The sequence below is a fragment of the Triticum urartu genome, chromosome 6A (genome assembly GCF_056163025.1).
Source record: "Triticum urartu cultivar PI428250 chromosome 6A, HENAU_Tu73, whole genome shotgun sequence".
In the NCBI taxonomy this organism is placed as follows: domain Eukaryota; kingdom Viridiplantae; phylum Streptophyta; class Magnoliopsida; order Poales; family Poaceae; genus Triticum; species Triticum urartu.
Window position 1 is genome coordinate 592,724,850 of NC_141878.1, and position 15,836 is coordinate 592,740,685.

The 15,836-nt window shown below is 43.4% G+C and overlaps 1 protein-coding gene and 2 pseudogenes across 3 annotated transcripts; all 3 read left to right on the top strand.

The window, feature by feature from the left end:
* The first annotated feature begins 312 nt into the window (after positions 1-312).
* LOC147966874 (receptor-like protein EIX2) lies at positions 313-3,236 on the top strand. Its single transcript, XM_087527403.1, has 2 exons — positions 313-463; positions 1,678-3,236. Exons 1-2 carry the CDS (start codon positions 313-315, stop codon positions 3,234-3,236), a joined length of 1,710 nt encoding a protein of 569 aa, XP_087383529.1.
* A 3,561-nt stretch (positions 3,237-6,797) lies between these two features.
* On the top strand, positions 6,798-10,109 carry LOC147966875 (uncharacterized; annotated as a pseudogene). Its single transcript, XR_015609082.1, has 4 exons — positions 6,798-8,612; positions 8,702-9,019; positions 9,092-9,191; positions 9,280-10,109. The product of XR_015609082.1 is annotated as an uncharacterized LOC147966875 (transcript).
* A 290-nt stretch (positions 10,110-10,399) lies between these two features.
* On the top strand, positions 10,400-13,862 carry LOC147966876 (uncharacterized; annotated as a pseudogene). Its single transcript, XR_015609083.1, has 8 exons — positions 10,400-10,590; positions 10,669-10,858; positions 11,173-11,550; positions 11,640-11,753; positions 11,846-12,130; positions 12,201-12,263; positions 12,342-12,410; positions 13,531-13,862. The product of XR_015609083.1 is annotated as an uncharacterized LOC147966876 (transcript).
* Positions 13,863-15,836: the final 1,974 nt, after the last annotated feature.

Here is a 15,836-nt window from a genome sequence, read left to right on the forward strand (position 1 = left end):
ATTACAGAGCAGTTTTTTGCATGCCTGCGTGCACCATTTTTCCAAGAAAATGAAGGTGCGAGTGCTCAAGAACTGGAAATTTTCTGAATTTTCTTTTAATTTTTTCGACATGACATAGGCTGGTGTCTGATTGCTTTTGCCCGAGTGTACAAACTAGTCCACTCATTATTATCTCCAAAGGAGAATTGAGAAGTCTCTGGTCCAAGCTAATGACCGAATCTTGGGTAGAAATTCCAACCTCAGCCTGTCATTGTTGACTGTCTCAATCAACAAAATCCAGCTGCTACTTGACTACAGGAAAAGTTTGCCCTGATGACCAGACCATACTCGTATATATTGCAGCACAAGAGAGAAGCTGCTCTGTCTCATTTCCATCTGCCATTTCCGACCAACATGATTAAGCTTGCGCTCCTTATCCGAGGAACTGCGCTGCTCCTTTGCCTGTTGATCTTCCAAGCAGCATCCACTTCCCATGGTCAAGCGAGTGCATGAGGAGCCTGCATCGGCAGCGAGCGAGATGCGCTTCTGTCCTTCAAGGCAAGCCTCCTGGACCCTGCTGGTCGTCTGTCATCATGGCAAGGCGACGACTGTTGTCGATGGAAGGGAGTCCGTTGCAGCAACAGAACTGGCCATATCATCAAGGTCAGCCTCGGCAGCATCGACACGCACGGCCACGTGAGCGGATGGTTGAGCTTGTCGGCAGGGGAGATGAGCTCTTCTTTGGCTACTTTACAACACCTGAGGTATCTTGACCTGAGCTGGAATTACTTCAACGGCACAAGCATCCCTGTGTTCTTGACTTCTCTCAAGAACCTAAGGTATCTCAACCTCTCGAATGTTGGATTCACTGGAAGAATACCTTCCCAACTTGGCAATCTCTCAAAGTTGCAATATCTAGATGTCAGTTGGAATTTTCTTGATTCAAATAGTTACTCAGTGAACCTTGCATGGTTGCCACGTCTCTCTTCTTTGCGCCATCTTGACATGAGTTGGGTGGATCTTAGTTCTGCCAAGGATTGGCTTCAGATGGTGAACATGCTTCCTTCTCTTAAAGTGCTTCGCCTGAGCTCCTGTGGACTCAATCTTCCCGTATCTGCTAGCATGTCACATTCCAACCTCACACATGTCGATATACTTGATTTGTCTTATAACAAATTCTATAATAATTCACTCAAGCACGCTGGTTTTGGAATCTCACAAGCCTTAAGGAGCTTTACCTCCAAGATTCCGGCTTGGAAGCGGCCATTCCTAGTAAGTTGGCAAACATGACGTCCCTTCAAGTCATAGACTTTAGTTGGAACAATCTTGTGGGTCTGATACCAAACAAATTATATAATCTGTGCAATTTGACAATAATGAGGTTTAGCGGTATCAACACTGGTTCAAACATAGGGGAGTTCATGGAGCGATTGCCAAAGTGTGCATGGAATACATTGCAAGAATTGTCAGTGCAGGTTGCAAATATGACCGGGAATCTACCCTTTTGGATTGGGAACTTGACCGGTCTCGCCATTCTTCAAGCATCTCAAAACATGTTAACTGGCCCTCTACCTGTAGGAGTTGGAGCACTCGGTAATTTAAAAATGTTGGACCTCAGCCATAATAAATTCAGCAGTGTGCTCTCGGAGGAGCATTTCGTGGGCCTACTGAATTTAGAGTATCTTGACTTGTCATACAACTCTTTGAGATTAGCTATCAAACACAAATGGGTTCCTCCATTTAGATTGAAGGTCGCAGGTTTCGGTTCATGCCAACTGGGCCCCAGTTTTCCAGAGTGGCTTAGATGGCAATCTGACATTGATGTTCTTGTTCTCAGTAACGCAAATCTGGATGATGTTATTCCTGATTGGTTTTGGGTGACATTTTCCCGAGCTTCATTCTTGCAAGCATCAGGAAACAAATTGCATGGCTCATTACCGGCAAATCTACAACACATGTCAGCTGACCACATATATCTCTGGTCAAATAAGTTTACCGGACAAGTACCATGGTTACCTATAAATATATCAAGACTAAACCTATCTTCAAACTCTTTCTCTGGGTCATTGCCATCAGAGCTGAATGCTCCACTACTCGGAGAGTTGTTGCTTGCAAATAATCAACTTACAGGCACCATCCCGTCATCTATATGCCAATTGACTAGACTGAATAGGTTGGACCTATCAGGAAACCATTTAACAGGAGATATTATGCAGTGCTGGAAGGAATCTGATGCAAACTCTACGAATCAATTTGGTTTTGACATGCTAAGCTTAGCCCTGAATAACAACGGTCTCACTGGTGAATTCCCTAAATTTCTTCAAAGGTCGTCAAGGTTAATGTTCCTTGATCTTTCTTACAATTGGTTATTTGGAGGATTGCCTGAATGGTTGCCAGAAAAAATGCCACATTTGAAAATATTAAGAGTGCGATCAAATATGTTCAGCGGCCATATTCCTAAGAATCTCACTTCCCTAGACAGTCTTCATTATTTGGACATAGCACACAACAAGATAACAGGAAGCATACCATGGTCTTTGTCAAACCTGAAGGCAATGATGACAGTGGTTTCGCAGGACACGGAGTATTACAATTTTGAAGAGAGCATCCGAGTATACATAAAGGACCAAAAGCGTAACTATACCTTTGTAATCTACAAATTGCTAGTGATTCTTGATTTGTCAAGTAATAGTTTGACAGGACATGTTCCGGAGGAGACAACTCTACTCATTGGGCTTAACAATCTGAACTTGTCAAATAATCAACTCACAGGAGCAATCCCAAACCACATTGGTGATTTAAGGCAGTTGGACTCACTCGACCTATCCTTCAACGAGTTTTCTGGTGCAATACCATCAAGTTTGTCGGCTTTAACTTATTTGAGCTACTTGAACTTGTCATACAACAATCTGTCCGGTGCAATACCACCCGGAGAACAGTTACAAACTCTTGGAAACCAGATGTATATCTACATCGGTAACCCTGGTTTTTGTGGAGATCCGGTTGGCAGGAACTGCTCAACACATGATGCAGAGCAAAGTGACCTCGAAGATATAGATCATATGCCATCTGTTTATCTTGCCATGAGCATTGGATTTGTGGTGGGTCTATGGACAGTTTTCTGCACCATGTTGATGAAGAGAACATGGAGAGCTGCCTTCTTCCAGTTTGTTGATATGATGTACGACATGGTTTATGTGCAAGTGGCTGTAAGGTGGGCTCACATGATGGAGAGAACTCAAGACGGTGCACCATGAAGTGCCCAACTTCGCAGCAAGTGAATTGCGTGTATCTAAATAGTATTTGTATGTTTGCACCATATCCCTATTTGTAGCTCTAAATTAGACTTGGCTGGACGTCTGTATTGTACTGTATTGTTATTTGTATGTTTGCACCATATCTCTATTTGTAGCTCTAAATAAGCCTTGGTTGGACGCTTGTACTGTATCTTATTGGCAACCCTGTCTTGGAAATCATGTTGTTAGACAACGGTGAACCTTCGAACTATGAAGAAGCGATGGCGGGCCCGGATTCCGACAAATGGCTAGAAGCCATGAAATCCGAGATAGGATCCATGTATGAAAATGAAGTATGGACTTTGACTGACTTGCCCGTTGAACGGCGAGCCATAGAAAATAAATGGATCTTTAAGAAGAAGACAGACGCGGATGGTAATGTGACCATTTATAAAGCTCGACTTGTCGCTAAGGGTTATCGACAAGTTCAAGGGGTTGACTACGATGAGACTTTCTCACCGGTAGCGAAGCTAAAGTCCGTCCGAATCATGTTAGCAATTGCCGCATTCTACGATTATGAGATATGGCAAATGGACGTCAAAACGGCATTCCTTAATGGTTTCCTTAAGGAAGAATTGTATATGATGCAGCCGGAAGGTTTTGTCGATCCTAAGAATGCTGACAAGGTGTGCAAGCTCCAACGCTCGATTTATGGGCTGGTGCAAGCATCTCGGAGTTGGAACATTCGCTTTGATGAGATGATCAAAGCGTTTGGGTTTACGCAGACTTATGGAGAAGCCTGCGTTTACAAGAAAGTGAGTGGGAGCTCTGTAGCATTTCTCATATTATATGTGGATGACATACTATTGATGGGAAATGATATAGAACTCTTGGACAGCATCAAGGCCTACTTGAATAAGAGTTTTTCAATGAAGGACCTTGGAGAAGCTGCTTATATATTAGGCATCAAAATCTATAGAGATAGATCGAGACGCCTCATAGGTCTTTCACAAAGCACATACCTTGATAAGATATTGAAGAAGTTCAATATGGATCAGTCTAAGAAGGGGTTCTTGCCTGTGTTACAAGGTATGAAATTGAGCTCAGCTCAATGTCCGACCACGGCAGAAGATATAGAAGAGATGAGCGTCATCCCCTATGCATCAGCCATAGGTTCTATTATGTATGCCATGCTGTGTACCAGACCTGATGTAAACCTTGCCGTAAGTTTGGTAGGAAGGTACCAAAGTAATCCCAGCAAGGAACACTGGACAGCGGTCAAGAATATCCTGAAGTACCTGAAAAGGACTAAGGAAATGTTTCTCGTTTATGGAGGTGACGAAGAGCTCGTCGTAAAGGGTTACGTCGACACTAGCTTCGACACAGATCTGGATGACTCTAAGTCACAAACCGGATACGTGTATATTTTGAATGGTGGGGCAGTAAGCTGGTGCAGTTGCAAGCAAAGCGTCGTGGCGGGATCTACATGTGAAGCGGAATACATGGCAGCCTCGGAGGCAGCACATGAATCAATATGGGTGAAGGAGTTCATCACCGACCTAGGAGTCATACCCAATGCGTCGGGGCCAATCAAACTTTTCTGTGACAACACTGGAGCTATTGCACTTGCCAAGGAGCCTAGGTTTCACAAGAAGACAAGGCACATCAAGCGTCACTTCAACTCCATTCGTGAAAATGTTCAAGATGGAGACATAGATATTTGTAAAGTACATACGGACCTGAATGTAGCAGATCCGTTGACTAAACCTCTCCCTAGAGCAAAACATGATCATCACCAGAATTCCATGGGTGTTCGATTCGTCACAATGTAACTAGATTATTGACTCTAGTGCAAGTGGGAGACTGTTGGAAATATTCCCTAGAGGCAATAATAAAAGCATTATTATTATATTTCCTTATTCATGATAATTGTCTTTATTCATGCTATAATTGTGTTATCCGGAAATCGTAATACATGTATGAATAACAGACACCAACATGTCCCTAGTAAGCCTCTAGTTGACTAGCTCGTTGATCAACAGATAGTCATGGTTTCCTGACTATGGACATTGGATGTCATTGATAATGAGATCACATCATTAGGAGAATGATGTGATGGACAAGACCCAATCCTAAACATAGCACAAGATCGTATAGTTCATTTGCTAGAGTTTTTCCAATGTCAAGTATCTTTTCCTTAGACCATGAGATCGTGTAACTCCCGGATACCGTAGGAGTGCTTTGGGTATACCAAACGTCACAACGTAACTGGGTGACTATAAACGTAGACTACGGGTATCTCCGAAAGTGTCTGTTGGGTTGACATGGATCAAGACTGGGATTTGTCACTCCGTATGACGGAGAGGTATCACTGGGCCCACTCGGTAATGCATCATCATAATGAGCTCAAAGTGAACAAGTGTCTGGTCACGGGATCATGCATTACGGTACGAGTAAAGTGACTTGCCGGTAACGAGATTGAACGAGGTATTGGGATACCGACGATCGAATCTCGGGCAAGTAACATATCAATTGACAAAGGGAATTGCATGCGGGGTTGATTGAATCCTCGACATCGTGGTTCATCCGATGAGATCATCGTGGAGCATGTGGGAGACAACATGGGTATCCAGATCCCGCTGTTGGTTATTCACCGGAGAGTCGTCTCGGTCATGTCTGCTTGTCTCCCGAACCCGTAGGGTCTACACACTTAAGGTTCGGTGACGCTAGGGTTGTGAAGATATGTATATGCAGTAACCCGAATGTTGTTCGGAGTCCCGGATGAGATCCCGGACGTCACGAGGAGTTCCGGAATGGTCCGGAGGTAAAGAATTATATATAGGAAGTGCTGTTTCGGCCATCGGGACAAGTTTCGGGGTCACCGGTATTGTACCGGGACCACCGGAAGGGTCCCGGGGGTCCACCGGGTGGGGCCACCTATCCCGGGGGCCCCATGGGCTGAAGTGGGAGGGAACCTAGCCCAAAGTGGGCTGGGGCGCCACTCCCCTAGGGCCCATGCGGCTAGGGTTGAGGGGAAACCCTAAAGGGGGCGCCCCCTTGCTTGGGGGGCAAGCCCCCCCACCCTTGGCCGCCGCCCCCCCTAGGAGATTCCATCTCCTAGGGTCGGCGCCCCCCCTAGCACCCCTATATATAGTGGGGGAGAGGAGGGACTTCATACACCAGCCCCTGGCGCCTCCCTCTCTCCCCGTTACGTCTCTCTCGTAGTATAGGCGAAGCCCTGCTACTGTGACGCCCTGCATCCACCACCACGCCGTCGTGCTGCTGGATCTTCATCAACCTCTCCTTTCCCCTTGCTGGATCAAGAAGGAGGAGACGTCTCCCGTCCCGTACGTGTGTTGAACGCGGAGGTGCCGTCCGTTCGGCGCTTGGTCATCGATGATTTGGATCACGTCGTGTTCGACTACATCATCACCGTTCTTTGAACGCTTCCGCACGCAATCTACAAAGGTATGTAGATGCATCCGATGACTCGTTGCTAGATGAACTCCTAGATGGATCTTGGTGAAACGAATAGGAAAATTTTTGTTTTCTGCAACGTTCCCCAACAGATGGAAGCCGACAAACGTTTGCATGAGAAGACCACACAATCACGTCTATCCATTGTAGGAAGGCTAATGACTATTAAAACACAACATAATCTGTCAGAAGCTTGTTACAATGAGATGATGACTCTTATACATGACATTGTTGGGGACGATGTTGCAAAAGATCTCCCAGCAAACTTCCATAGGTCCAAGAAGCTTGTGCATAGTCTAGCAATGCCTTACGTCAAAATTCATGCATGCCCCAATAATTGTATGCTTTATCATAAAGAGAATGAAAATAAAGAAAAATGCACTATATGCAAAGAACCTAGATATGAGGAAACAACCGCAGGAAATAAATCTACGAAGATACCAAGAAAAGTTCTGCGCTATCTCCCAATTACTCCTAGGCTACAACGGTTGTACATGTCACAAAGCACTGCCAAGCACATGGACTATCACGCAAGGCCTCATAACAGTGATGAAGTAATGGTTCACCCTTCTCATGGTGAAGCTTGGAAGGAATTTAATAAGGAATTTAAAAAATTTGCTGAGGAAGTAAGGAATATAAGGCTATGTCTAGCGACTGACGGCTTCACACCTTTTGGTATTAAAGCAGCCTCCTACTCATGTTGGCCAGTATTTGTTGTGCCTTATAATCTTCCACGAGAAATGTGCATGAAGCAGAGTAACCTGATCCTTGCACTAGTTATTCCCGGTCCAGATCATCCAGGAAAGAACCTAAACGTTTTCATGCAGCCTCTAGTTGATGAACTTGATGATTTGTGGAGAAATGGTGTAGAAACTTATGATAGTTATCGAAAGCAAAATTTCACCTTAAAGGCAGCTTTGCTTTGGACTATTCATGACTTTCCAGCTTATGGATTAGTAGCATGCCAGAGCACTCATGGGAAGCTTGCTTGCCCTATATGTGGATCTGACATAAAGATATTCTCATTGAAGAATGGGAGAAAGCCATGCTGGTTTGACTGCCATAGGAGATTCCTTCCCACTGACCATGCATTTCGTAGGAGTGTGAAATGTTTTCGCAAGAAAAAAACAGTTTTAGATCCTCCACCAAAGCGCTTGTCCGGAGAAGAGGTGTATGAAGAACTCCATAGTCTTGTCCATGATGAAACTGGCAAGAGTAAATTTGAGGGGTTTGGGAAGGAGCACAATTGGATAGCTATAAGTGGTTTGTGGCAGCTAGACTATTTTCGGAAGTTGCTGCTTCGCCATAACATTGATGTAATGCACAATGAGAAAAATGTATCTGAGGCTTTACTAAACACATGCCTTGATATTCCTGAGAAAACTAAGGATAACAACAAAGCACGCCTTGATGTTGCTTTGTATTGTGATCGACCAAAGCTACACCTGAACAAGAATTCAAGGGGTGTGTGGAAGAAACCTAGAGCGAAATATTGTGTCAGCAAGGAAGATAGAATGACCATCCTTAAGTGGTTTAAAGAAGTGAAGTTTTCTGATGGGTTTGCTGCTAATTTGAGTAAAACTGTCAACTTGAGTAAAAACAAATTCATTGGGCTGAAAAGCCATGACCACCACATCATCATGGAGCGCCTCCTGCCAGTTGCCCTACGAGGCTTCATCCCAGAACCTGAATGGAAGGTCATAGCAGAGTTAAGTTTTTTTATCGGCAATTGTGTGCCAAAGAAATTGCTCCAAAACGGATGCGTGAACTTGAGGAGGAGGTTCCTGTTCTATTATGCAAGCTTGAGAAAATGCTCCCACCAGGCTTCTTCAATGTAATGCAACACCTGATAGTGCATCTTCCATATGAGGCAAGGGTTGGCGGCCCTATGGCATATCGTTGGATGTATGTTTTTGAGAGGTATGTTAGACTATATAACATTGATCTGTACATTGTGTTTTGATATATTTATGTCATTTATTGCTGAAACTTCTAATGTTTTGTTATAGGGCAATGCACTATCTTCGTTTAAAAGTGCGAAACAAGGCAAGAGTGGAGGGTTCAATCGTTGAAGCTTGTATTGTGCAGGAGATCACGAATTGTGTTTCTCTTTACTTTAGTGATCATGTTCGCACTATATGGAAGAAGAATCATCGATATAATAATGGAGGAACACGCGTGCAGAATGATGGTTGCACCTTAGATGTGTTTCAGCATGTAGGAAACCTACATGGGAGGCCTATTGCCCGAGAACTATCGCGTGAAGAGTTGAATGCAGCAAGGCTGTACATTTTGACTAACTGCTCTGCTGTTGATAGATTTCGTGAGTAAGTGATGAATAATTTGTAATTTTAGAATTGAAGTGTGCAAGATGTTTATAATCATACGCGGATTTGCAGAACATTTGAAGATGAAAAATATGCAAGTCATCCAAACTTGACATCGGAGGGCCTTGATGAAATGATGGCATCCGAATTTGTGGAATGGTTCGAGATTGCTGTAAGCACATTTTAATTAGCATTATATCCTCTCCATTCAACTACTACTATGTTTCATAATCCGAGTTTTTCTTTTCATTTCATTGTAGTGCAAAGAAGATCCCAATTCTGATGAGGACTTGTGGAATTTAGCTAATGGATGCAGCTCTAGAGCCTATTCCTATAGCTCCTATGATGTGAATGGCTTTCGCTTTAGATCAGAGATATTTGAGAAAACCGTAGAAGGTTGAAAACGGTGAACACAGGGGTTTGTTTGACATCCTTCATCTCAGAGACTGAACAACTTGACTACTATGGTGTCATTGAGGAAATTATCAAAGTATCCTTCACAGCTGGTAGAAAAATTGAGATGGTACTCTTCAAATGCCGTTGGTTTGACCCCATCAAGGGTGTGAAGCCAAATGCAGAATTAGGTTTGGTGGAGATAAAGTGGTCTTCAAGGCTATGTAATTTTGAACCATTTGCCATGGCTCACCAAGCTATACAAGCTTATTACTTGCATTATGCAGCCTCCAGGAGAGATCTTCGTGATTGGAGGGTTGTTTACACTATTCAGCCAAGTACCAGCTTGAGTAACTTTGATGACTGCGCAAATGACCCATCTACTACAGATGAATATTTCCAGGAAGGTGGTCAGCTAGGTAGTTTTTCTGTAGATGGTGGCAAATTTGTTGATGAATCTACTGAGCCAAGAAAGGAGTCAGATGATGTGGAGCTTGATCCCTCTGAAATTTATGTAATAGAAAATCAAGGCAATAATTATGAGGGAGAAGAATCTTCAGAAGATGAATTGGACGAGAGTACTGATGAGGAAGAAGAAGATTTACCTGAAGAGGAAGGACAAGAAGAGACATATGAGACCGAAGATGAGGATGGTGCAATAGAGCATGACTCTGAATATGACGATGATGATTACTGAACATTTATAGCTTTTGCACTTGTCATTTTCTGTCTTGGTACCAATAAATATTATATAGTGGCACAACTAGTGAATAATATAGTATGTTTACTATTGGTAGTAATACATATTACATAGTGATTTAATGACACAACTATTGAACAATATATTATGGTTGATAGTATTTGTAGTTTAGTTGTTACATAATGTTTTCTGTTGTTTTCTTCTTCTACTGTCATGCCTTTGGCAATCATCTACTAATTATTTTTTTATGTAGCTAATAAGAATGTATTTGTCACTATGTAAATAGGATGACCCGCTTGCATCATAGGCGTGTCTCAATGGCTAGGTCGAACAAGTCTTCTTCTAGTGCCTCCGTAGGAAACAATGGATCAACTCAGCCAACTGCACAGGCTAAAAAGCCTAGAACACCAAGAACTAGGACTTTAGCCGGTCTCAGACTAGAGGAAATTGACCGACCGCTTATAGTTCCCGTTGGCATGTAAGTATTAAATATTTCAATTTCTTTACTTGTAGCAATGTTCATGTGCTAACTACATTTGATCTTTATTTATAACAGGGCATGGGAAAGGCACCCATACAGCGCTCGTGATCCATCAACGGTGCTAGGTGCCTTAGTGCGCCAGATGTATCCACCGCCAATTGGTCCAAAAAATGATCAGAAACCGGTATTGTGTTGGGAGGACTACAAGTGGTCCCCTGGTCCAGAAGTAAGAACAGCAGCTTCCAAAATAGTGGAAGAATTTTGGGTAAGTATCTGCACACACACACACACATTGTTTTGGGTAAGTATATACATTGTTTCTATAAATGCTTTGAGAGTTTTGAATCAGTTTTTCTAGTACTTAGAATTCTGAAACAGAGGTGAACATATTATATTTAGACATAAGAAGTCTAAAATTGGTGGATGGGTGGTAGTTAAAATTCTTTATTTTGGTCACAACCAAGACAGAACTACTTGGTTTATCTATGAAGTGTTGGAAGCTTTGATGATTATGCATATGCTCACTTCCACAAATGCACTAGTAACCAACAAAAAATGTTTTGGGATGGTTTTTGGCAGTGGCGTTTCAAGTGTGACCCATCGGAGCAAGAGAAGGCAGATGGTGTTTTGGAGGAGAACTTAACTAGGAAAGTGAAGCAGATGCTACATGAGGAAAAGGCCGCAGCCATCAAAAGATTAAAGAAGAAGGGACAATTGCCTACAGAACTAACAGAAGAGGATGAGGATGGTAACCGCTGGCCAACTAAGGAAGCTTTAATATCTGCAAAGAGAGTTGACTTTGGTACAGATGTTGGTCGGCGTCTACTATGTGAGCACTGGAGTAGTACTGAATTTAGAGGGTTATCTTTAACCAACAAGAGGAACAGACTTGCTAATGGGGACACGGTCTTCCATTGCAGTGGTGCTAGAAATGTTGTCGCCACACGTCAATTTCTGGTACTATTTTCGTCAAACATCTTTCTGCTTACTGTTTAATAAGGAAGTTTCATTTACATTGGATGATGTGTCACACTCTTGAAATGCAGAAACTCAAAACCGGGAAAGACCCTGGAATTTCTGGTGCTTGGCTTCACACGCACAAATTGCATCGAGGGACCGATGAAGAGAAGATATGCAGTCAAAGAACTGCTGATCATTGGGTCAGTAAAATATTGCAACTTTGTTCATTATAATCATCATGAGAACTATGTGCATAACACTGCAGTTTACCATTAAATTTTAATTTGAAAAGGAGGATTTTGATAAGGCAATGAAAAATGCCCATAGAGAAAATTGGGAAGAGGAGCACCCGGATTTAGATGGACAAATCATCTACGAAGCAGCAGGCAGAATGCCACATGGCAGGCTAGGAATTGCTAATGAGTTGTTTAGCAAAGCAGAGAAGGCGAAGTTTAAGTCTAAAAGGGCGATGGCCTCACAGCCGGTGCAGTCTGCTAAGGAGGAGCGTCTAGAAAGAGAAAACAAACATTTGAAGAAGGAGATCAAGCGTCTTTGAGGCATTGAGCTTGTTGTTCAGGTAATCTTGTCTTCTCTTGTAAATTGGAGTCTGAGTGAATAGGTTTGTGCTGACATGCTGATGTTTGTAGTCTTTGGCTGAGAAAGGGGGAGTCGACTTTGATGGCATAATGCAATCAGCAGCAAATGACTTGGTAAGTTATACCCATCTCAATAGTAGGCTTTCAGCAATTGAACCATTAAGTAATGTTTCTTTTGTGTATGACACATAGTCTCCATCATATTCTGAAGGCGGATTTCAAAGGGGACGAGGTGATGTGCCTCAACACCAAACCGAAAAGGTTAGTTCATTGTCGTCGTGCTCGCAAGTCTAGGGATGACCTCTCCTTGTTCCACCATTTATGTGTTTGTCTTTGCTTATGTATTAGCACATCAAGAAAGAATTTGTGTGTGCAAGTCAGGTGCAGGATTTTTGGTCATGGAAAGTAGCAGCAGATGTAGATCCTTCATATATTTCAATTACAGATTTAGAAAAGAAATGCATGGTTAACTATATTGGCGCATTCCTCTAAAGGATTATATCACCCAAGAGAAATGACTGATGCTTCATGTAAATACTTGATGGTTGAGAGAACAAGTTTATCTGCACATCTATGAGAAAAAATGCAGTGAAGACCACACTTGATAGCCTGCAGTTGTCATGCTTGTTTCTCTATACATATGCCTTGCTTGCTTGTTTCTCTATACATATGCCTTGTTTGCTAGCATATCTTAATTTGCTATCATTTCTTATGTGCAAAACTAGATAAACTGAACCATGTTAATTCAAAAATCATTAGTAGGAAAAATATGATAGTATGAACAATAATTTATTTGTACTTCATGTATAATTTATTCAGGTCGCAGGGAACAAATTAGTAGACATGAAAGAGTTTAGGCTAACCATCCGGAATATTTTTCTTACGGATACTCTTCCTTTATCTAAGCATTGTTGAACCATGTTCGGTAAAGCCTCTGTACATATGCATTTCAATTTATAATACATATACATGCAAATATTTATTTCACCTTGGGGCACATGCTGCTAGTTTATGCTTTTTGTACATGCCATTCTTAATTAGTTTACTATATGCCCAAACTAGCCAATAGTGTTCAGTTAGTTTACTCGTTCGGCTTTGTCATGTGACTGCGAAATGTAAACACTATTGATAGTGGGGTCGCAGATAGATATGCATAGTACTTGGAAAATGTGTATGGAATATATGTTCCTGCTGATTCATGTTTCCTCTGAAAGTTTCATGTGAAGGATCGAAAGGTGAATAGGCATCATATTGTTGGATAATCATACTATTATATAGCAGCTAGAAGATAACCTGTCAATTAGAACAGTTAAGTTTGATCCCTGTAGGTCACTTAAATTTCAGCTACATTATACTAACAACTAGTCTTGTCATTACTTAGGGAATGGGAAGCAGGACTGGAGGCAGTACGAGTCATGGAAATGATGATGAGGATGACTACTATGGCAATGGGGGATATGATAACTATGGCGAGGGTGATCTGTATGGTGATGAGCACTATGATCACTATGGCGATGGGGAATATGATGACTATGGAGATGAGGATGACTATGGCTATGGCGGTGGCGATGGCGATGATGATGATTGGCTATAAAAGTCTAATGATCTTCAAGTCATGCCAAAATGTAGTTATGTTAGATATTTGAAACACTTTATTATCTTATGGACAAATTTGTCTTAGTGGACAATTTATCTTATGCAAAATGTGGCCTATCTCAATTACAATTTTTTTCTGCATTCGACATTTGATAATTATGGTTAATGCAATTTGGATGCAACTCAATACCTTGTGCTTGTGTATGAGACGCATTTGTTGGAATGCCAATATTCTGAATGATTGCTATGGAATGAAACACCCCTTGGTGAAAGAAATATATGAGGGGTGAGTAATGACCTATGGTGGAAAATATGTCTCGGTTATACAGAATGCCAATGGGGACTTCAGACAGTTGGTGAATTTATAAAATGACGGTGTTTGCTCACCCTCAACTAACAGGTTTTGTGGTGGTGTTCGCTCACCCTCGGCTAACAGGTTTCCTGAAAGGTCGTATACACTGTCGACCATCTAATGAGCTGACGGTTTGGTTCTCCTCATGGTCATAACTAAGTCCAGCGGGACAAATGTACCATCGACTATTTTGAGAACCGACGGGAAGCAATAACCGTCGGAGAGTAAATGCCCGACGAGGAACCGTCGGCTATAAATGTCGTCGGGCTAAGATGAGCCAGCAGTCACAATAACATGCCCGACGGCTCACCGTCGGCTTACTACCGTAGGTGACAATATTACCCGACTGTACCGTCGACCATTACTGCAATGGCCGACGAAGCAAGGCCGACGGGAGATGGCTGACGGTGTACCGTCGGTTTTAGTAATAGTTGACGGTGATAAAAAATATCCGACGGTAATTGGACCCTCGGTTATAATGAAATATCTAGTAGTGAATCGGGCCCGACAACGCTAGGTCATGAAGATTCAGTCTGGTGAGTCGCCCCGGGTGCTTCGGGTCGCTGCAGTCGACGCCCTTCCATCTGCAAAGCAGGGCGCCGACATGCCAAGATGTCAAGGCTTGCTTGGAGTCGTTGGTGATGGCCCTCTTGAAATCTAGCAGCGACATCATGTCCGTGGTATTATCATGAACTGTCGTCGTCGAGGAGGAGCGGACACTGCCAACTCCACAAGAAACGAGCAGCAATGACAATAACTTAAGGATGGTGGTGAGTCTCGCCGGTTGACTGCTACACATAAGGCCTCCCGTACCTGCAAGTGTGAAGAATTAATAAAACATTAGAACCCATGCATGTAAAAAAAGAGTTTGCTGGTAGCCGCTACGGCAATCATAGCACAGACCACAGAGGTTTGATTTTGTGAAATGCTTGATCGCAAACAGAAAACTGTCGGCAAGACGAAAGATGGATGTTTGGACACCTTTGGTTGGCCGGATCGGACGAAACGGCAGCCATTCTTGCATGGTTTTGCTGCCGGGTTGTGAGATCAGGTGTGTGTGCCACTGCCAGGTATGGGTTGGAACGCTAGACTTGATGCTCAGCTGGTTGATGAGGCCCCGGCCGGGGTATAAAAAGACTAACTCTTCCGGACTTGATTAGCCTTATTATTATGTGAAGCCTGGCCACCACCGGAGGGGAGGGAAGACCTCATGCAAGTCCGTCAACCTCAAGACCTCAAGTCCGTCCACCACCGGTCAAGTAAATACGTAGTAGAAGCTAGTACTTGGCGCTCGCGACGCGAGCCAGCCAGTCTCCGCACGGAGCGCTCCAAGGCAGGGTACGACACGAGGGAGGGAGCAGGCCTCACCACGTGGGCTGACTGGCTAGGGGAGGAATTAAAATCTGCTGCATGCGCATGCAGCAACCACAATATGGTTCCCACGGACGCCGCCGCCGGCTACTAAATCCTCGGTTTCGGCTGCTCGGCAGGACTCATGGCGTGTGATGCGGATACATGCGGAGGTTGGCAGAAGGTGCTCCCGCGGCGCGATGTGCAACGCCAGGCGTCACAAGCCCTTGCTTTGGCTCCCCGTCCCGTCCCCGCTTGGCTTCATGGTCGATGTTGCAGATGTCTCTTTCCTGGACACCTTGCAGCGGATGGTCGAGATCCTTTTAGATGTTATCGGTGTCTTGAGAACGGTCATCGAGCGCGTGAGTGCCGCAATGCCCGGCGTCCCC